Source organism: Sorghum bicolor, chromosome 9 (genome assembly GCF_000003195.3).
Source record: "Sorghum bicolor cultivar BTx623 chromosome 9, Sorghum_bicolor_NCBIv3, whole genome shotgun sequence".
In the NCBI taxonomy this organism is placed as follows: Eukaryota; Viridiplantae; Streptophyta; class Magnoliopsida; order Poales; family Poaceae; genus Sorghum; species Sorghum bicolor.
In genome coordinates, this window is record NC_012878.2 from 48969542 (window position 1) to 48991568 (window position 22027).

The following is a 22027-nucleotide window of genomic DNA, read 5'->3' on the forward strand; positions in this document are numbered from 1 at the left end:
TTTCATACCTATATCCACACCCATTAGGTATGAAACCTATGGATATATATGCCTTACCTCTAACGCAGGGCAGACAAAAAAAAAACACAACATATGTACATATGAGACCAGCAAATACAAATCTACCAAACACAAGGAATTGCATCAGTCTATCCTACCTAAGAGTACCTATATTCTATTCATCTGTCCAGATCAACTCAGTCCAGGCAAACAAGTCGAGGCAAACAAACGTGCCCTCAAATACCGGTCCACCATGTCCTGAGCTAATATGGTATTGGCATAACGGACTATGTTGTACCGTTGGACTACTAAAAAAGAACATGCATATTCCATGCTGATAAAAAGGAGGTCCTGATCCTGACAAGAAAACCGAAAACGACTGGGAAAAAATGTCATATTTCAACCCGTTTTTATTTTGCCAAAAAAAGAAAGATGAAAAACTATTTCAACTAGCTTTGTTTAATGTATAAAAATCAGGACGGGACACACGAGATTTATTCCAACCGTTTTTTTTTCATGGTTCAGTTCGTAGTTGCTTCTGAGGCCTTGTTTAGTTGCAAAATTTTTTGCAAAATGGGTACTGTAGCATTTTCGTTTGTATTTGATAAATATTGTCCAATCATGGACTAACTAGGCTTAAAATATTCGTCTCGTCAATTCCGATCAAACTGTGCAATTAGTTTTTATTTTCGTCTATATTTAATACTCCATGCATGCGTCTAAAGATTCGATATGACGGGGAATTAAAAAATTTTGCAAAATTTTTTGGGAACTAAACAAGGCCTGAGCCAACGATTTCAGCAGCGCCGTCTCACGGTTAATGGCTAGATCTAGAGTTCCACACCAGCAAGCTGCAAACCGCCCCCGGCCCCCGCCTTTTTTTTCCCCTCGTGTTCGGTGGCTCCTCGCCTGTCTAGTGTTTATTGGGAGTTAGGGCAGGTGGGCTTGACCTTAACATTGTAAAAAAAAACAATAAAATTTAGCTGACTTTGTTTTGAATTCATTCAGTTACAGTTTCATGCATGACCACCGCCAACCACCTCCGCTAGTTACGAATATTTCCAAACCTGTATGTGGTATAAAACTAGCCTCATACAGTCATATACTCATATTACAAAGAATAGAGTGCCATGTGTGCATTCTTATCCATTCAGATCCAAGGATTGCTACGGGTAGAAGGGTCATATTATTATACTAGGATGATTGCAGTAGGCCCCTTGTGGTGCTGCACAGTGGTGCCCCAAGCCATTTATCTTAGCTGTCATCAGGACAGACAATTTGCTTACCTTTCCTGGAACACGACCCCACATGAACGATGTTCTACACTGTTCTCTTTTCTGTCTTCTTTTGCATAACTAATTGTTTCTGATTTCTGAAGGGTGCTTACGTACAAGTAGATACTAGATCAGAGAGCTTTAGTAAAATACCAAATAGAGGAAAGATTCGCCATGGCCAACATGTATGAAAGTGACGACGATTGTAAGGCCAGGCACAGCTTATAAACTCAAATTCTTGACCTTGGCCTAGTGGCGGCACCAACTGATAATGTTCAGCAAGAATTAGAAAAAGAATATAGCCATTGATCGTCAACGTTTCAATTATCCCGGATTCCACACGCAGATCAGATCGTTCTACCAGCAAGGTCTATAATCATTGGCCAATAACTTATATATTAAACAGGATCTGATTCCTAGCAAAATTGTGTAATAGACACTTGATATCAGCTTTCGATCTTAAAGTTGAAAAATGATACTCACTTTATCCACTTAATGGATGAATTGGCAGACAAGTTATTAATTCACAAATAAATCACATAGCTTCCTTTTACAGGAAAGATAAAATTCCGAGAGCAAGGGCATATGATATACGCATTCCAGGTCACACAAGAGGACAGAACAAGTTGTGCGAAGACCAAACAAATTGGAAACACCTGGATTCCAATCTGAAGCAATAAGACAGGCCTACAATTATTGGCAGCTGCTAAAGGAGAGGCCACACGATACATGGAACGAAGACAAAAACTATCAGACACGCTCGACAACTACAGTTCTCCTGAGTACAGCTTGTATGATTGGCAAAAGAATGATTGCACGCACGTTAAAAACTGGTGCAAATGTCAATTATTAGCGGGAAAAGGCGTAACATTATATGTCATGCCTTTTAGCCTGAAAATGAGAGAACCTGGAAGTGCCTCGGCGGCACCACTATAATGACCCTAAAGAAAATCTATGCAGATCAGTAGCCCTATTATCTCCTACTGTTTGGTTCCTTTCGTTCCATGTACATGTACATTCCGCATGTATCACCCACCACTTGAGCTTCTGTGAAACCATAAAGTGCTTTGCAGGCTATCAATTTGGTCATTACTTGCCCTCTAGCACCACTATAGAGATTCCAAAGGAGAGTGCTGATTGCTTGATCTTCAAAGTTCAAAGATGTACTGCCAAACAAGCTTCACATATCCTCATTTCCCAACAGTCCGAATATGGGGCAGAAAAGCAAGGCAGCAGAATAAATATTCAGTCAAAACCTCCATGTAGTACCTCCGCTATGATAAAAAGCTAGAACCACGATACCAATCACGAAGGCACCTCATCTTCACCTTGCTAAATATGTGTAAGTGTGATGCATCATCTTAATAAATGCACCGGATGTCTTCTATGACTCTCCCATGGCCAGCTGTATAACTTGTGCAGAACAAGAATGGGCAACAAAAGGCAGCAGGTTCAAAATGTAGTTGCAGGGCCAACATGTCCACATCAACTTCAGCCGTCTGCACAGGTACTACATTCCATAGACATCACTGCTGCCGCACACTTCTATCAACTCTGGAACTTTAGGGTTTCATGTAGTCCTTTTGCTCTTCGAGTAGCAAAGGCATTGAAAGCTCATTTCAGTAAAACAGGTAGCTTGCCAGAAAGCAAAAATTTTCACCAATAGGTGGAGCAGATAGATCCTGCAAATGTATGATCAGCACTACATCAGTGAGTTAATATAATAGGTAAGCTTCAGTTTGATTGCAAAAAACAATCATTACAAATAGTTCATTGCCACTAAGAAGAAACTTGTTACAATACAATTTAGTGATCACAAGTTCATTCGAAACCAAAATGTATTTAGGAATTGTCGTGAGCAGCCGTACTGAAGGGTATTATTAGGAAAAACTCATCATCTCCAGCAATTCTTCAATTAGAGCTTAAAATAGACAAGAAAGTAACCATGAAACCACAGTCTGTTAGCAAGCATGATTTCAAGACATTTTCAGTGGATACTGTCATACTGAATACTGACATCCCCCACCTACTTCCAAACACACAGCTCTCATTTTCCATATTTCATCCTGTTAAAAATGGATAGTTGTGATTGTCCTGACACTTCCCAAATTTAAGTTTATCAAACAAACGTGGTATATAAAAGTAGAAAGGAACAACACAGACAAAATAAAATAACATCCTTATGAGCAGTTCTCGATTTCCATTTTACGTCGTTGCTAATAAATCAAAGCTTTACCAGAAGTGTACCTCAAAGACCCATCAGCTAACATAAGAGGCAGAAACTCTATTTGACCATTGAAAATTAGAATACAATATGGCTAAACTCAACAACAGTATTTTTTTTAATTGCAGAAGTGACTTTCACTGATTATATTGATTGTTTCCCTATCATTTTGTTTTGGGGAGGGGGCAGTGATATTTTCTCAAAAAGCCTGTAAAAATGCATACAGACAACTTAGGGCTTGTACTTTAAACATGAACAGCTATTACTTATTCTATGTTTGAAGTACATATGCAACTCAAATGACTATACTTTAGCTGAATAATTTACTCCCTCTGTTACAAATTATAGCTCATTTTGGCTTTGTCCTAAGTCAAAATTCTCTAACTTCGACCAAGTTTATAGAAAAATGCATGAACATTTACAGTATCAAATTAGTTTCATTAAATTCCCCATGAAATTAGGTTTTGACAGTGCATTTTTTTGAATCTGTGTATGTTAATACATTTTACAGAAACATTGTTACAGTTAGAGAAGTTTGGCTTAGGAGTAACTAAATAAAGTGAACTATAATTTGGAACAGAAGCACTGCAACTAATGCAAATAAACTTGAAGCCATGCGCTATAGTACCAATGGTACTCACTACTCACATGAACAAGGGATCAATATGTCGTGCACTAGTGTGCATTCTTAACCATATTTCCAACAATTAACTTTGGTAGTAATATTCATGAGATCCGTGTTGATAATACAAAAGTTGAGAAGGCTATCTATCTTTTTAGGTAAAACTTTGAGCAGATATCACTTATATTAACCATTATAATAACTTTAATCATGGATCCCAGAAAATATCGAATATGTTCTTGCTAGTGAAAATATTTGTGTTAGGTGCCAACACAATTTTAACATTAAGAAATTCCAGAAAAGGAAGGCACTAATATGGATAAACTAGATGCAGATATACTGAATTTCTAAAATGTGGAATAGTATGAGCCTTGATACCTTGATATAACACAAAATCATCCAGGGTGCAGTTAGCATAGCAAAAAGAAGTTCACCCTCTTTTATCTATGCAGTTGTGGTAGTATGAATAATATCATGTGTGTCACGAAAAGAATCGATAAAATAATAACCTATCTACCAGACTATTCTCTCAGCCTGTCACAGAACATGGATGGAAAGTCATTGTAAAGTACAAAAGGGTTTGTTTCAGGAAGGGTGAAGAAAGGTAAAAACAAGTACATATGATTCATAATCTGTTCATTAGCTTTAAAGTATACCCTATTCAAAAATGAGAATCAAAGGAATAATTCTTTATTGTAATCTCTAAGTGAAGAACTAACATACAGGATACAGCCCCTAGGCAAAGACTCTAAGAGAACCACAGATGCATGACAGAATTACAAAGAACTGCCTACGATAGTGCTTGTACTTTAAACCTAATCACAATGTCATGAGGATGTTGCATGTGGTACTTCTAAATAGAGCCTTACTGTTTATTTTAAACAGAAAATGTACTGTGACAGTTTGAATTGTAACAATCGCACTTATGGGGTTTTGGGGTAAACACCACACAGAGGAGGACCGACAGAACATGAATTGGATGGATTTAATGACAAAGATGAAACCATAGATTGGGGTGACCATAACATTTTAGCCTAACTATTTATAAAGGGGGGCCCTTAAATACTTAATCCCAATATAAACCTACATACATCATCTAAGATGCAAAATAATAACTAAATAAAACTATCCAAATGAATGATCTGTAGCTACATTACTTATCACATGAGCATAGCAATTAGCTTGCAACGCAATTTAAAGCTACACACACATTACAAAGTACTCAGTAATCACTTGGATGATAGTACCCTAAAGCCTAAAGGTCCTAATAGGTTGCACAAAAAGCTTTCGAATGCATATACTTGACATTAAAACACTCATGCACATCAGCTTCATGTTGATATACTGAGAAAAACACAATTCCCCAAAAAATAGAATAATACGAGCCTCAATATAAAAGAAATTTCCCAGGGTGCAGTCAGCATTACAGAATAAAAACTTCCTCTAGTATCGACATGGTTGTGGTAGTGTCTGTTACAGTGCATGTTACAGAAGGCATATATATCAACAATGAAACCTAAATCTCAGATTATGCTGTCACAGAATCTAATATATAGGGGATAAATATGCAAAGAGCCGAAGACATAGAAATCTGATTCAGGCATCATTCTGTTCAGAATCAAGGGTCTTAAAGCTAAAAAAGAAACATTATATATCCCCCTGCTCGTGAATTAAGTATCATGATCAACAAGATAAAACAAAAAACATTTTTCTTTGTTTTAATCTCTCAGCGAACAGCTAAAAACCTTACAGGCCCTTAGTCAAATACTGCTTCAAGAACCTCGGTCACTCCAGCACCATTAAAAAACTTGTTATGATAACATCTCCTACTTTAGAACCTTACCAAAATGTTAAATGGATGTTTATGCGGTACTTCTAAATTGCACAATTTTCTTTCTACACAGAAAATGCAGTAATACGAGTTGAAAATTTAGATATGCTGTACTCTCATCATTGTCTAACTATTCAAAATGCTAATGTCAACAGCTATAATTGCAGCTATAAAGATATATTATATAAAAGAAAAGCCACATAAACTTGGTCAATGAAAATGAACTTAAATATTCAGAATGAGTATCAACTCACAAGTTATTGAACAGATATGTTGCGAGGAAGTCCAAACCCATGCTTCCACATCATGCCAAGTATAGTGTTGGCCTCAGCCCTCCGCCCACAACTAACATATGCCTTGTACATGATCCAAAATGTCTTCTTTGTTCGATCAATCTTAAAACATTCCATCTCATCTAGCACCCCATGCATCTCTTCCAATCGATGGTGATTCCCATACATTACCATCTTGCAGTGGTACAAACTCCGGCACAGCTTCCAACCAGCCTCCTCAGCCAGACGTACAAAATGTACAAGTTTGTCAACTGCGTCATATCGAAAATAGCTACATATGATGGCTCGCATCACCTTTATTGTGTTGACAATGGTATTGTGTTGCAATGCCTCAGAAATATGCAGCTCCATCCCATCAACCAACCCCTCCTGAGCGTACACCTTAATTAAGAGCACATTTAGCCACGGCCTATAATCATCAGGACCCAACTGCTTGAGCAAATCCTCAATCTTTTGGATTCTACCTACATGGTAAAACTTGCAGTATGCGCAAAGCATTGCACGTATATGCACAATGTCAAACTTTCTGACAAGTTTGCAAGCATGCTCATAAGCTTGCTCCATTTTATAGATCCTCCCGGCATGTGCATATCCTCTTAACATCAACAGATGCGTAGTAGCATCTGGAGCAACATGGCCCGACACCATCTCATGAAACACGGCTTCCATTTTGTCCCACATCCACGCGGTGAGGTAACCAGAGATGATTGCATTGTACGTACCAATAGTGCGGGGTTGGCCAGAAGCATCCAGCGACTGGAGCGTGGCCTCCATGTGGTCAACGAGGAGGGAGCGACCGTACAGGGCTATGAGGATGTTGTACGAGTCCACGTTGGGCGGACCGCACCTTGGGTCGCGCTCCAGCGCGTGGAAGGTCTCGATGCAGCTGTCTAGGAGGCCGTTGTGCATGTATGCCGCCATAAGAGCGTTGTACAGCCCCTGGTTCGGGGAATGGGTAGCGGTGCCGTCGGCAAAGAGCGCGGCCGCCGCGTCATGGTCGCGGGCGCGGCTCGCGAGCGAGATGGCGAGGGCGAACTCGCCGAGCGAGGGGACCGGGGAGAGCGCGCGGCGGAATGAGAATACGGCGAGCCCTAGCCGCGGCCTGGACCGGAGCAGCGAGAGGAGCTCGAGCGACGCGAGCGGAGAGACGGCGAGGAGGGTAGGGAAGGAGTGCTCGTGGAGGGCGGGCACCGGGTCCGGGTCAGGCCCCGGGATCGCGGTGAGCGAGGCGGCGAGCGAGGAGACGGCGGCGCGGAGATGGGATGCCGCGAAGGGCGGGAGCGGCGGCGACGTGGAAGAATAAGACGCCGCCGGGCACCACGACCCGGTGGGATTGGGCGGAGGAGGCGGCGGCGGCGGCCAGGTGTAGGAGATCACGCCGGGTGGGACGGAGCCGGCGGTGAAGGACCGAGGGGTGGTGGCGTCGTGGGGGCAGCGGCGGCTGCGGAGCAGGGGGACGAGGGAGCAGGCGGGGCGGCGGGACATGGGAGGAGAAGGCAGCGGCGGCGGAGGCCGAGTAGATCAGCGGCGGCGGCGCGAGGGGTTTAGGGGGGGATCCGTGTGGGGGAGTGGACGTGGAGGAGGCGAGGGGCGCACGAGGCCACATCGTCCTGGTGTGCTGGATAGGTTTCTTTAGGCGGGCCTATGTCGGCCTTTGCAGAAAAAGAAAAGTTCGGCCCGGCTAGGTTGGCCACGAAGAGTCCAAACAACATGGGCTTAGTGACCTTGTTATATATTTTTTTCAGCACCAGAGATATAGCCCGTTTTTCATTACTAGGTGAAATGCCCGTGCGTTGCAACGGGACAATGATCTTTTTTACACGTACATTTCATATTAACAAAATATGACCCAACATTTTATATTAACGGTTTTCAAGATACATCATACATTCCAAATTCAAATCATGTATCAAGAGCATGAAAAAGCAATCGTTCCCTTCCCTTCTCATCCATGAGAAAGTGTTACCGATTCCAAAAATAGTAGCTCACACAAAAGTTTTCAATTAGGGACATTTGTTGTTGAAAAATCTCAGTCTAGGAAAGACTACGTACCAAAGAATAGTTGCTTCACAATAGGATTCTGAAATTACAACAGGATTCGGAAATCAATCAGAACCCTCTCATATGGCTAAAAATGCATGTAGTCAAGAGAAAACTAATTACCTAATTGATTACAAAATCAAGCAGCAAAAGGAGATTAAATAGAAAACTGTTGTTCATCTGTTTAAGGGTAAACATCACCAAATGTTGAAACTTGTGTGTTTGACGGTCCACTCCATCCAGGCACCTGTGAAGAAGATACCCACGACATTACAAAGAACAAAAATTTATGTTCTGCGGCTCTAGAAGGGAATACTGAGAAACATCAAACCTAGAAACCAAGCATGCGTATTGGGTCAGCGAATAAGTTTTTCATATGGATTGCTAAGGGCGACAGTGATTTTTTTCGAGGGAAACAGGAGTAGTGATCCCTTACTGGGCTTTTACTGCACAAGACATCAACAAAGACAATTGGAAACAATGACCTAACAGAGTTTACCATTATTTTGTAAAATTGTACCAATAAGCAAGTAACTCACGGTCCATTGAATCATTAGCAAAGCCGATAAGTGAACAAAACCGATATACACTATGGTAGTGATGCATGCCAGACATGACAGAGTACTGGTGGCAACACAAGATACTTGTTCCATCAAATTGTGAACAACCAAAGCTGGCTAAGATAAACCATGGGCAAAAGTTACACCCTGCAACCCACTTAGCATTGGTGCTCTAAACAGGCCAGCTCTTATCTACAGATGGATACCAAGATGACATATGAAGAGAACTCTTATGATACTATCTAACGTATTTATTATAACTATAGAATTTTATCGGATAACCGAAATAAACAACTAACACAACTCCGGGTACCTTCTTCTCACTCATGATCCAATAATTAGCAGGCTCTGAAGTTCTCATTTAGCATGAATGGCTTGTACTACTGATGCATACCGGTCCTTATCCTTATTCAGGGACAACCATTTCAGCTGAGCACTTGGATTCAGGAGTTCGTACCTAAATCTGTGCAGACCAAAAAGAAGAGGTAAAACAGGATCATTCAAGTGCATAATTACAAAACAGACATAGATCACCCATATTTAAATATTTAATAGAAATGAGTAGTTGGTTAAGTCTCCATAAAAACGATACACATCCAAAAACTTGTTTTAAATTTACAGACAATATAAAATTGTCATTTCATAATAGCAAAGTAATGCTTTCCAAACCCATTTGTGCTAAAACCACAGGCATACAACACATCCCTAGATAACAGCTAGTAGGCCGCTCACAATTTGTTATTTCATCCAGGCCACAAGGCATGCGAAAATCTTAAATAAATGAAATGCACTTGTCGACAGGAATGATTCTTGAATGGTTCTTCAGTTTCTAAGTTGCTAAGACTATGGATGTGGTAGAAGAAAGGCATAGAAAAACTGGAAGTCTCTACTTGATATAGGGGTATTTAAAAATGTAAGGATTCAGTTTAACTTCTGGAGCGATTCCTAATAAATTAGTTAAAATTAAAATAATTCAATGGTTGTTCCATGAACTCGTCAGTCGTCGGCATTGAGCTTAAGCTCTGCTCTGAACCTGCTGGTGATTTCTAACTACTGAAACATTCATCGGCGTTGAGCTTAAGCTCTGCTCTGGTAATGCTCAGTGCACTAATGCGTTGCATAACCCAGTGATTTCTAACTTATGACAAATGTAGTGCAGTCATGAATATTATTATTTTTTTCCTCTCAAACACACGGGCATGATTAATAAAACAGAGCATGATTAATCTATCATTCATTGAAGGAAGGAAAAAAGTAAAACAATCACCGAGGGTGAGATTCCATTCATGCATCCTGTAACGTGGATAGAAAAATCACCATGTTTGGCAGAACCATACACGCATCCACGGACGGCTTCACAACGTTGGCATCGAAACAAACAATTGGTGGGCATGGAATGGCGGTGGCCAATGAGTCATCATTTGTTCAATATTGATCCGTCACGTTGATTCTTATCAAGCAATTCAGATGATTCTTCTTCACAAAAGAGAAAAGACGAAGGAAGGGAGAGAAGAGATGGAAGATACCTTGAACGCCTCGTCAGTCGCCGCTCGCTGTTGGCTGCTGCTGTGGAGTGTGGATTACGGGTGGGAACTGGGAAGGATCCGTGCCTCGTCAGCCGCGGCGAAGGGCGAGGAGCGAGGGCGGGGAGCGGAGGCCGGGTCCGTGTGCAAGGGCGGGATGGAGCTATTGCAGCGGGGGCGGGTGGAACCAGGGTGGCTCATCGTCGTCGGCCTCATCCACCTCCAGCTCCGCGTATGCAGTATTGATGGACACGAGCTCTCAGCTCGTCCTCCCACCACCGGAAGGGGCGCACCTCCATGGGCGGTAGGCAGTTGGAGCACGAGAGGTTGGGCGTGGTCGAATCCGTGTGCAAGGGCGCGCGGGGCTGAGCTATTGCGTCAGGGGCGGCCGTGGGCATGGGCGGAGTAGGCAGACCGCAGACATGGGTGCTCGATCTTTTTTTCTGTGGAGGATGAGGGCAGGCGACGGGAGAGAGAACAGGTAACCGTCAGAGGCCCGCATGCAACGCGGAGGAGGCAGGCCGATGGAGGTATGACGATATCATTTGGGTTTTTTTAGTTGTAGATAAGCAGAAGAGAATTATCAATACTGTAGATTTACATATTGTTGAGATAAAAAGATTTATAGATAATCTATAGATTACCAACAAAGTCCTTAACATAGAAAAAAAAAGCAAGAAACAAGAGGAGCGGAGACCCTCCACCTTGTTATATCAATGACCACAACTTATTCTTCGCCATCACGGAGCTTGTTAGCACAAATTGATCCTGTGAAGACATGACATGCCATAGAGGCATATACTAGTTTACTACGAATCTCTTGTTTTGTAGCTCGAATACTTTTGTGACTGAGAATTCCATAATAGCTTGTGTCGCCACTAGGGTTGTGACAAAGCCAATAAATTGTATATGTATTACTCGCTTCGTTCTAAATTACAAGACGATCCGGCTTTTCTAGACATATAGGGTGTGTTTGGTTTGTTGCCCCAGTTAGCCTGGATAGCCCAAACTAGCCAGGTCAGCTCAAACATAGCCTCAGGTAGCTAAGATAAGGTGTTTGGTTGTTAGGCTGACCCTGGCCTGGTTTCAAGATTGAAGTGTTTGGTTTGATGTATTTCTCCTTGGCTAGCCTAGTGTAGGTCACTTATGGGTGTTTGGTTGCTACTGATCTTATTGGATGGCTTCACCAAAATACTGAAGAGGTAGCCTTACCCCTGCCCTTTCTTCGCTGTAAAAAAAAAGGACGGCAGACCCCTCCCACTCGTCCCTTCCCTTTCGCTCACCTCCCGACGCCTCCCACTCGCCCCTTCGTCTCCTCTCGCTCAGATCCGCCGAGCCCTCCGTCCTCCGTCGTCGTCTCGACCCGCGCTCGACGATGAGCGACTACCAGCCCGCCGCGGACGCCGAGATCCGCCGTGGCCTACTCCGGTGCCAGGGGGTCTAGTTGCGAGTGCGTCTCGCATTCTGCGACCGAACGCCGCGCCTAGGCAACTCCGTCCGAGAGCGATTCCGTACGCAGCTACTCCGAGCCCGTCGGTGACTCGTCCGACAACGGCGACTCCGACCACGACGCTTTTTCAGAGGTAGGCCGCTTCAACATCGCTCCCAATCCCTCTATGTGCTAGGGTTTTAGGTTTAGGAACCGAATAAATTGTTCCCCTTTTCATGGGATTGAGCGATGGATTAGAGTTGTACTTTAATCCGCTTCCGAATCGGGATGTATTGTGCAAAACTGTAACCTACGAACCCTCAATTTCATGATTTTGATACTGGTTGTTTGGTTTGTGTTGTTTGTTCGAGCACGAATCGTAGGAGGAGAGCGACTCGTTCGTTCCCGATGCTTATCTAGAAAGGGATTGGTCCGGCCTCACTGATGTTCATCTTCCAAAGTGCGGCTGTGGTCTGAATGCTATTGTGAAGAGAGCCTGGGGAGGCAAGAACACAGGCAGGCGCTTCTTCGGTTGTCCAGTGCAGGTGACTCTATAGCACATCCATGTTTATTTTTTGTGCATTTCACCCTCAAGATCTAATCAAAGCATGTTATTTGTAGGACAACATTGAGCGTTGCCAGTTTGTTGAGTCGATCGATGCTCCCTGGCCACAGCGCCTGCAGCATTCCCTCAAGGAGCTTTGGAAAGAACTCAAGACCACCAGGCGTTGTGAGGCAAGGGCAAATGAGGAGTTGATCGAGGCGATCCGCCTCAACTACGTCGTGAACAATGCCAAGGTCGAGCTGGAGCAGGAGGTCAACCGCACCAAGCGCATGGGCTAGATGATATGTTCGCGCTATAAGAGGATGGCTATCAGCATTGCAGTCGAAGCTGGGAAGCTCAAGTATCTGGTGTACTGTTTACTGACAGTGATTGTTGTCTTGGCGCTGGCCTTGTTCAGGAAGAACTGATGCTCAGGTAGCTGGGATTTGCAGGACATTTTGCTGATGTATGATCGTAGGAATGTTGATCCACTTAGGACTCAGCTGTTAGTAACCATAACAGCTTGTAGTCTAGGACTTTTGGTTTAGGCTAAGTTAGCTTCAGGCATAGCAGACGGTGCTAATATGGTAGTACATCCTACTGGTGTTGGGACTTTGTACACCAATCTCTAGAACTTTGGTGAAAACATTTCAGTGCTACTGAGAATGGTTCACCGGCCATGTTGTTAGATGGCACCTTTTGATGGAACCCATGTCAGTTCAACTGAATGCCGTTGTACAAATCTATGAAATAGTGTTTGTTCTACGAAATGGTGTTTCTTCGAGCGAACCGAATGGTGTTTGCACTCATAATCTAGTTTGAATTACACTGTCTTCATGACGAAATGTACTAGTAATGAAATAGGCTTCCAACATTAGAGCTGACCATTAATCTACTTAAACATGAAATAGACTTGTATGATTACAGTGGCTATCAGAAAACCCAGCAAACAATCCTTCACATTGACTTGGAAGACCTTCTTCTCGATTGGAAATTCTTTTGGTACCCTTTCATGTGTCTTTGCCATGCTTGCATTTGCCTGGAATTGAAGCAAGGCCTTTTCTGCATCATCCCGAGAAGCAAAACTGCAATGCAGATTGCGTGGGTACCCTGACACTTCACGGTTGCAGTCCATCCAAGTCGTGTACACACCTGGGTTGCGCCCAACAAAAACGACATAGAATTTGATCTTCATCACTGCAAGGATATAGAATTGTAACTAGCCAAGACAAACATACTCAGTACATCACACAAATTAGAACATGTAACTAGCCAGCATAAACATCCTCAGTACATCACACAAATTATAACATGGTGTTTATGACAGCAAAATGTAGCAATCAGACTATGATAGCTAACTACAAGGATAGTTAACTATCATGATCCACCCAGGACTGCCCTAAAATGATAGCTAACTACGTGCCAATGGTCATCAAAATGGGTTGAACTGCTACATTGCTTGAGCACCAACTGCCCTCACTGGAAGGCCATCTGAGTCCTAACTTTAGCAAGATGAGTACTGATCCACAGTTCCTTGTCCTCTGCAGTCATCCCCACAAACACCAATGCTGACGCCTTGTTCTGCATGAGATAGTTGAGGCAAATCATCACATCAGATCTAGCAAAGTTGGGGCACGTCATGACAGCATCATAAATCCCTGGTGCAGCTTCTGAATGGTTGCCTTCCTTGATAGCACTGCTTAATCCCACCACTGCCTCTGTCGTTCCATGCAGAAGTGCTGCATCATCCTCATTCAGAACCCTCTTCCTCTTCCCACTGCCATTGTCTTCACGCCTTGCGTTGGTGCTTTCTTCATGCTTAGTCTTGTTGATCCTCGCAGCTTTCCCTCTGTTGAATGAATGTCCTGCGTCTCTGTTGTCGTTAACTCCTTCTGCCTCAAGATCAATGGTCTCTGTTGCTGCAGGCTGGCCAAGTGGTTCATTGGATCCCATAGCAAACTTCCCAGTTGCGACACCACTTCCAAACACAGTTTGCATGTACTGATAATGCATGATGGGCACATTGAGGAATTCTGCATCTTTGGGATGATCCTGCAAAGTAGATGAGTTAGCAACAATTAGACAGTGCAAAAATGTGATGAATTGAACAAGAGTTGGAAAACATTTACCTTGACATGTCCATGGTAGTGTTCAGGATCAAGGGTTATCATGCACAGATCTTCATCCCAGTTGGCTCCACTGAGCTCCTTCAGTTTGCACAGTCTTTTCCACTTTGCACTCCACTTACGAAGATGGTTGTACACTTGTGATGCAGTCACTGGGGCATTGATGAAGGCCTGCAGGTCCTTTGCCACACCCTAAACATGGATGTCTTTGAATCCTTTATCAGTTCTCACCCCATCTGCAACCAGCATCGAGAACTTCTCTAGCATTCTGGCAGACATCAGGGTGCTCCAGTTCAACCTTGGTACCTGCACACTGGCTTGCTATAACACCCCGAAATTTCTATTTCGGGTTGTTATTAGAAAATATTAAAAAAAATGTATGGTTTTAATATGTGGATAAAATTTGCCAACAATAGTTTAGATTTCACATATTTTTATCAAAGAAAAATGGTCCTTTTCAAATATTTTGGAATTATTTAGACGGGCTTTTGTTGATGTGATGCATATCTATTGCTTCAGTTGGTTGATTTTGTATGTGCTATGTTCTAAAAACACGTTTAGACGCCGTCCGATCCTTTCTGAGAATTTTCTAGACTTTTTCGAGCTTTTTCCCATTTTTTCTAAAACAAAATCTATTTTTTTATATGCTCTAAAATTCTTTTTCATAGACACCAAAAACTTTATTTAGATGGATCAACTCTCAATATATCTCTAAAAGTTTTCCTTTAATTTTTAGAATTTTGGAAATATTTTTCAGGGATTTAAAATGATTTCAGCTTTTTCTGGAATTATTTTGGAACTGAAAATGATTTATTTAAAATCCCGAAATTAAGAAATTCCAAACCTTTTCCAAACCCTAGACCTATATATATGCCGGCGTAGCCCTCGACGCGCTGATTGCAGAAGTACAACCCTTATTCCGAGCCGCCGCTCGTAGCCCCGCAGATCCATCGCCGAAGTTTTGGATCTCACTTTCGGCGAACTTCTCCGGTGAAAGTTCGGCGAGCTTTTCCGGCCGTCTCCGTCATCCCCTGCGAAAACCGTCACCACCCCGAGGTTCGTCTCGATCTTCTCTACACCGGCACGCCGTTCCTTTCGTGAATCCGTATCCGTTCATTTCCCTAATCTCTTCTTTCTCTTTTCCGGTGAAAAGCTCCATGGACGCAACCATCTTCTTCGTTTCCGGCCACCGTGACCTTGTGCGCTACCACCGGCAACCCTGCGCCTGCAGCTAGCCCCGTGAAGCCGCCCTGTGCCCATGGCCCCACGTCTCGCCACTCGTCCCACGCGTCACGCTGCAAGCAGCAACGCCGCCGCCGTCTGTCGCTGCTTAGCCATGGTAGTAGACGTCGAGCCTCCCCTGCCCCAGCCCGCGTGGCCCTTGCGCTGCACAGCCCCGTGCCACTCAACCGGACGCCTAGGCCCCTGCTGGAGCCTCTCCTCTTCCCTGCGCCTTGCAGCAACTCAGCCTGGTGGTTGCGTTCGTGACGAACATGAACAGAGCTAGGAGAAAGGGTATTTACAAGTTTGCCACTGGTCATTAATCCTTCGCCATTTAATCGTTCTAACTCTGTTTCATTCCGTTAGTTTCGTAACGTCGCGCTCTACGCAGTAGTGCTAACTTTTATTATGTCATATATTTTTTCCATATTTAATTGAATATTAGATTAATTAATATATGCACCTAATTTTATAATTAAAAGCAATATATAGTTATAATCCTGTTTTCTATTGTTTTATGACCATGACAACGTAAATGACTTATTAGCGATACTGTTTTCCATGTCCCATGTTTATAAATATAATTAGTTTAATTAATATTTTTTTTTGAATGTCATTTTTAATTAAAAAAACAATTTAGGTTTACACTTCTGTATTTTTATAATCTAATATTAACTTGATTGAAGTTAACTTAAATATTTATTAATTATAATTCTTTTAGTTAGACATAAAGTATATAATTAATTTGTTTAATATTTATTTAATGTCTTTTTGATTAAAAGTAACCTATGTTTATAATTTAGATCTTTTATAAATAAATAAATGTTAACATTATTAATATCAACTTAAATGGTTCTTTATTAATTATAACTTGTTTATTATAAATGCGACGCATGTTAGGATTTGATTAGCTGCTCTTACTTGCTTTATGTTTTCTAAAATTACAAAGGCGTAAATGGCTTAAATGATATATAATCATCTACAATTAAAGTATAACTAAAATTTAACTCTGGCTTTTATAATTCAACATAATTTGGTTAATCTAAAATTAGGATAGTTCTATTAAATGTCTGTCATTTTATTACATTAAATAAAATACGACCAGCGTATAGTCATCTTCTCCGTTACACTTCGATCCTCGATAATCGTGTCTATTTAACTATAGCTCAGTTCTCAATCGTTCTTGCGTTGTCTCGATCGTAGCAATAAGTCGTGTCATTTAGTGCGCTCTTTCTAAGCTTTTCTTGTGATTGATGTTTGTTCTTAGTAGTGATTGTTTGTTTGTCTATTTGTGTTGCTTGGTTGCTACGAGTAGAAGCGTGGTTCGTCAGCAGTGAAGACCAGGAGCTAAGGATCGACAGTCGAAGCAGAAGTTGGAGATCAGAAGAAAGAAGCCAAAGAATTCTGAGCAGATAAACACTGGGAATTAAGGCAAGTGCAGACACCCTTTGATCATATTGTACCTATGAACTTTAAATACATTTACTTTCCATTGCATGTGTCTTAATACTGCAAACCATAAGGACCTGACTAGTCTTCTACTATATTCCTTGTACTCCTGGGTTTTATACATGGGTAGTATAGTGAACAATAGATATGCTTAGCTGCTCTGCTCATCTATTCCATATAATAAATGAAAGTAAATAATCTTGCCTACTGAATTCTTCAATGATGATTAATGATTAAATGGTGAACAATGGTCACTTCGGTGATGGAGATGTTGCGTTGCTTGCGAGCATCGTGTTTTGGTTGAGGACAGGGGGAGCGGGTACTGTTGGTGGTCCGGTTTGCCGGGCGTACCCGTCTCTGCTCTCCGTAAGGACTTAGTCAGGGAGCGGCCCCCTGGGACTTACAGTGCAGCTCCAAGCTATATGGCTCTAGCTTGACTAATTAGCAGGACCTCCACTAGTAGGGTGTTACTTTCCGGGTAGGCGAGAGGAAGTAACTTGGGTAATGAATATTAAGTTGTCGGTTGATCGGTACGCCATGGCTATGGGTATCGACTGCCGAGCACCCCGGCGAAAACTTGCGAGTGGCATCCTATTAGTTGGACCCTATGAAAGGTCTCGTAGTGAGACCCTGCCTGCTCACCTTGGCAGTGTTTTGGGGAGTCATGACCCCGGGCAAATGGGAATCACGACTTGGAGTGAACGTGCACACCTCTGCAGAGTGTAAAACTGATATATCAGCCGTGCTCAAGGTCACGAGCGGCCCAGACCCTCACTTGATGAGCAAATTGGATTCACTGGATACTTGGAGATGGAACTTGGAGAGGTTGCTACCTCGTGTTTTGGCGGAATGGCTATTCCGTGTTGGCAGGATTGCTATCCTGTGTTAATAATTGGGGTTAATCCCTGGACTACTACAATTATTAGAATAGTCTCTTAAAAGATGCTAATTATTACTTACACTAATTAAGGGTTGGGTTTATGCTACTCATACTTAGTAATAGGTTGTTCTAATAATAGTCATAATTAAAAGTGATCAACTAAAATGCTACCGCAGTCAAACCAAGTCAGCTTTACCTTGTTTTAAGCCTTGCATGTCATTATTTTTCCGTCTGTGCTTGCTGAGTTCGACATGAACTCACCCTTGCTATTTCCCCCACACCCCAGTGTGTAGTAAGTGCTGCTCAGAAGAAGGACATAGATGCTATGGAGTTTTCCAGAAGCTTATCAGAAGTGCTTGGCGTACGGAGCCCCCAGTCAACCGTCCCTGAGAAGGTTGGAGCCTAAGAAGTTTTAGCTACTGTTTCCGCATACTCTGATGTTTGTAAGTGTTATTATAAAGATGTTTTCCGCTATATATAACATTGATTCTGATAATTCTATTCTTTTGTTATATGTGTAGACTTCCTGGGCACACATATGACGACTCTGGTCTTATTTTAAAAGTCAGGGTGTGACACTTGCTGAACAGGTTGCACCTCTGGCACCTCAGCAGCATTGGGCCCTGCAAGATCCTCCCCAAAGATGTGGAAGGCATCCATACCCTCCATAGCTACCAGAACCATGGAAAAGTACATAAAAACGAACAAATGCATGGAACACTTCGAAAATTAGACAAATGGATACACAAACATTTCAACGTAGTTCAAATAACAGAGTTCGAATTACAAAATACATAACCAAACAATACAAATGAGACTTAGTTCTACAACACAGGCATCATAGTCTTAGGGATTGGTCTCAGCATTAAATAATACATGTTCATTGGGTCTACAAAACATACTGCTGCAGCAATGTCAACTAATTAGCCCCAGTCCTAGTAGCCCACATCTGTGATGCCCATTCATCTCTCTTGGCAGCCCAAGTGGTGTTGTCATAGCCATTGTCATGGGGTCCATGGTGATGAGGAGGGTTGGGCTCCCATTCTGACTCCAGAGGAATGATCTCATCTTGACCAAACCTAAGAATCCAATTGTGCAGGATGCAACATGCTAGGACTAGCTTAACCTGAGTCTTGTAGGGATGGAATGGTTTGTTGTATAGGATCCTGAACCTATTCTTCAGAGAACCAAAAGCTCTTTCAACAGTAACTCTCAGCGAGGAATGCCTCAGGTTGAACAACTCCCTTGGGTTCTGAGGGCTTCTAACACCGAACTCCCTAAGATGGTATCTTGTGGCTCTGTATGGGGGGAGGAACCCAGGCTTGACAGCATACCCAGCATCAACAAGGTAAAACTTCCCTAAACATGAGGGGAGCACAATATTAGATCTTAGAAGCAGTACCTAGTGGACCATGTCTAACAGATTGTCAAAGTAGGAAAACTACCTGGTGGCACTCTAAGGCCATCCTCCCTCTCCAAGGCATCTCCAAGGATCCTAGCATCATGTGCAGATCCCTCCCAACCAGCCAACACATAAGTGAATCTCAGATCGAAATCCACTGCAGCAAGGACATTCTGTGTAGTAGAATGCTTTCTCTCCATGAAAGCAGCCCTATACTTTTCAGGGACTCTAGCAAGTACATGCATTCCATCAATAGCCCCCACACAATCCTATGACAATATGCAAGATTAGGAATAAGGACAACCTACATGATAAACAGATATTGGGTGTAGTGAAGAACTCCAACCTTGAAGAAAGGGTTCCACCTCCTACTGTTGTTAATTTTTGGAGCGACAGCAGTAGATGGTGGTAGTATCATATCATTCCTCAGCTCCCCTACTGCATACAGGACTTCTTGGAAATATCTGCTCATGGTTTCTAAAGACCTCCTAAATACAGGAGTGAGAACCCTGAATCGCTGGTTATGACCAACAACCATCAAGAACATTGCTACCTGTTCTTCAATACTCATGTGGATGCTGTCTCTGAGAAGGGCTCGGTTGCGAAACAGGACACACAGCTGAAGAAGGGGGCTTTCCTCATCCTAAGAAGCTCAACACAACGACGATTGTCGCTGTGATAGATGAAACTAAGATTCCTGTTCCTCTCTTCATCTCTGGCACTCAAAGGTCCATAGGTAATACCTCGCCTAGAGGAAGACAACCTCCTAAATCTGATAAAAAGCCATGCAGTGATGACTGCAACCAAGGCAGCACCCCTACTGACAAGCTGACGGCGCCTAGTTGAACGAACCATGGTGCTAAACAAGAAATTAGACATGAATTAGAAACCAAGAACCCCGTCTCCAAGGATCAGCTGCACCACCACTAGGTGTGCCTCCCAGATCCGAAAAGAACACATGACTTGAACATGAGATGGACTAATCTTTTGCTGGGTAAACAAAATTAGGGACATTTGCAGCAGTATGAGTACAACCCTAACAGATTACTCGAATCGGCTGCGTCACCAATCGGTGCGCTACCCAGATCCGTAAACATCATCGACCAAATCCCTAAAGCTTAGCGCAAAAAAACTAGGGAAATCGCCACAACAGTGTTCGCGCAACACAAGAATACACGGAGAGGAAATAGAGGGGAAGAGGAGGAGTGCTGCAGCATACCACCGCCACGGGGCCTTACCAGGAACACCGACGAACTCCGCCGCCTGGGATGGAACGGCCAAGAGGAGGAAAACAGGGGGACGCGAGTGAGAGCGAGGTAGCGAGAGAGAGCGGCGGATCAGGAGAGGGAGAGTGAACAGTGGCCCGAAACCCTAGCCAAGCGGTGAGGCTGTGCCTTTTATTCGGTGGCCGTCCAAGGCCAAGCGGGCCTCGCGTGGGGAGCCGGACGGAGCCTGGCTCCAGAAGAAACACCAACCCCGTGTTTCTTTCTGGGCCAGGCTCCAGCTGTACGGGTGGCCTCCTGGAGCCTGGCTAGATGGGATGGCCTGCAAACCAAACAAGCGAAAACTGGCCCAACTGAGCCAAATCCCAGCCTAGCAGTCCAACCAAACACACCTATAGGTTTTGCTATCCACATAGATATATGGCCTCGAAAAAATGCTTCTTCCTTCTATATGGCCTCTTTTGAAAAAAGTTTTGAAAAAATAACAGTACTTTGCTTTGAAAAGGTAAATTATTTTGCTGAAAATAATTTATTTTTAAAACAAAAATAGTTTTTTCAAATAATATTTTGCTTTCAAAGCAATAAATAAATAAATTATTATATCTACCAAGGGTAAAATGACCCCTGACTTAGCACTATCGATTGTAAAAAATGGACAGAAGGCCATAAAAAGAAGGAAATTTTATTTCGAGGCTACACAGGTAAGTTCAAACAAAAAGAAGCTATAGAAGAAAGAGACATTTTTTTGAAAGATATACAAGTAAAAAGCTTTATAGTAAACATAATAGATATAGAAAGGCCAAAACGTCTTATAATTTAAAGTATTATGCTACTACCTCCTCCCACCGTTACGAGTCAACTTTTAAGTTTAATTAGAGCTATAGAAGTAAGCATCAACAATTATGACATATAGTAAGTATCACTAGATTAATAATAAAATTTATTTTGATATTAAACCTATTTAGAAATACAAATATTGATAATTTTTTATATAATTATAGTTAACCTTGTTTTTGTTTTCAAAATATAAAATATGTGTTTTTAAACGGAATGAGTTTACAACATCTCCAACAGTTTGATATTTTTTCTTTGCCATTTGTTGGAGTTTGCCAACTCTGGAAAACAAATGGGAAAGAGAAAAATAAGACATCTCCAAGAGTTTTGTAAATATGACTTACCATTTACCAAAATATGGACCCAACTGCCGAAAATTTTCACGCGCGGTCTCGTTCCGTTCGCAGGCTTTCTTCGCGTATTCAGGAAGTCGGTTGCCACTCGTGTTGAGGAAGTCTACCGCCATTCGCGTTGAGGCGCTCGAAGAGGACGAGAAAGAAGAAGAAGCAGACGAGCCAGCGGAGGAGGCGCGGGAACACCGGCGAGTCCGGG

General features: G+C 42.6%; 2 protein-coding genes and 1 long non-coding RNA gene across 3 annotated transcripts; 1 reads left to right on the forward strand and 2 right to left on the reverse strand.

Annotated features, from left to right (window-relative positions):
- Positions 1901 to 8124, reverse strand: LOC8076944 (pentatricopeptide repeat-containing protein At2g30780). Its single transcript, XM_002441038.2, has 2 exons — positions 6206 to 8124; positions 1901 to 2956 (listed from the first exon to the last, which is right to left on the reverse strand). Exon 1 carries the CDS (start codon positions 7727 to 7729, stop codon positions 6209 to 6211), a length of 1521 nt encoding a protein of 506 aa, XP_002441083.1. The 5' UTR covers positions 7730 to 8124; the 3' UTR covers positions 1901 to 2956; positions 6206 to 6208.
- Positions 15309 to 17062, forward strand: LOC110430261. Its single transcript, XR_002447570.1, has 3 exons — positions 15309 to 15522; positions 15620 to 15981; positions 17003 to 17062. It is a non-coding gene; the product is annotated as an uncharacterized LOC110430261 (long non-coding RNA).
- Positions 18936 to 19989, reverse strand: LOC110430467 (protein ALP1-like). The gene is made up of 3 exons (XM_021448165.1): positions 19765 to 19989; positions 19462 to 19687; positions 18936 to 19375 (listed from the first exon to the last, which is right to left on the reverse strand). Exons 1-3 carry the CDS (start codon positions 19987 to 19989, stop codon positions 18936 to 18938), a joined length of 891 nt encoding a protein of 296 aa, XP_021303840.1.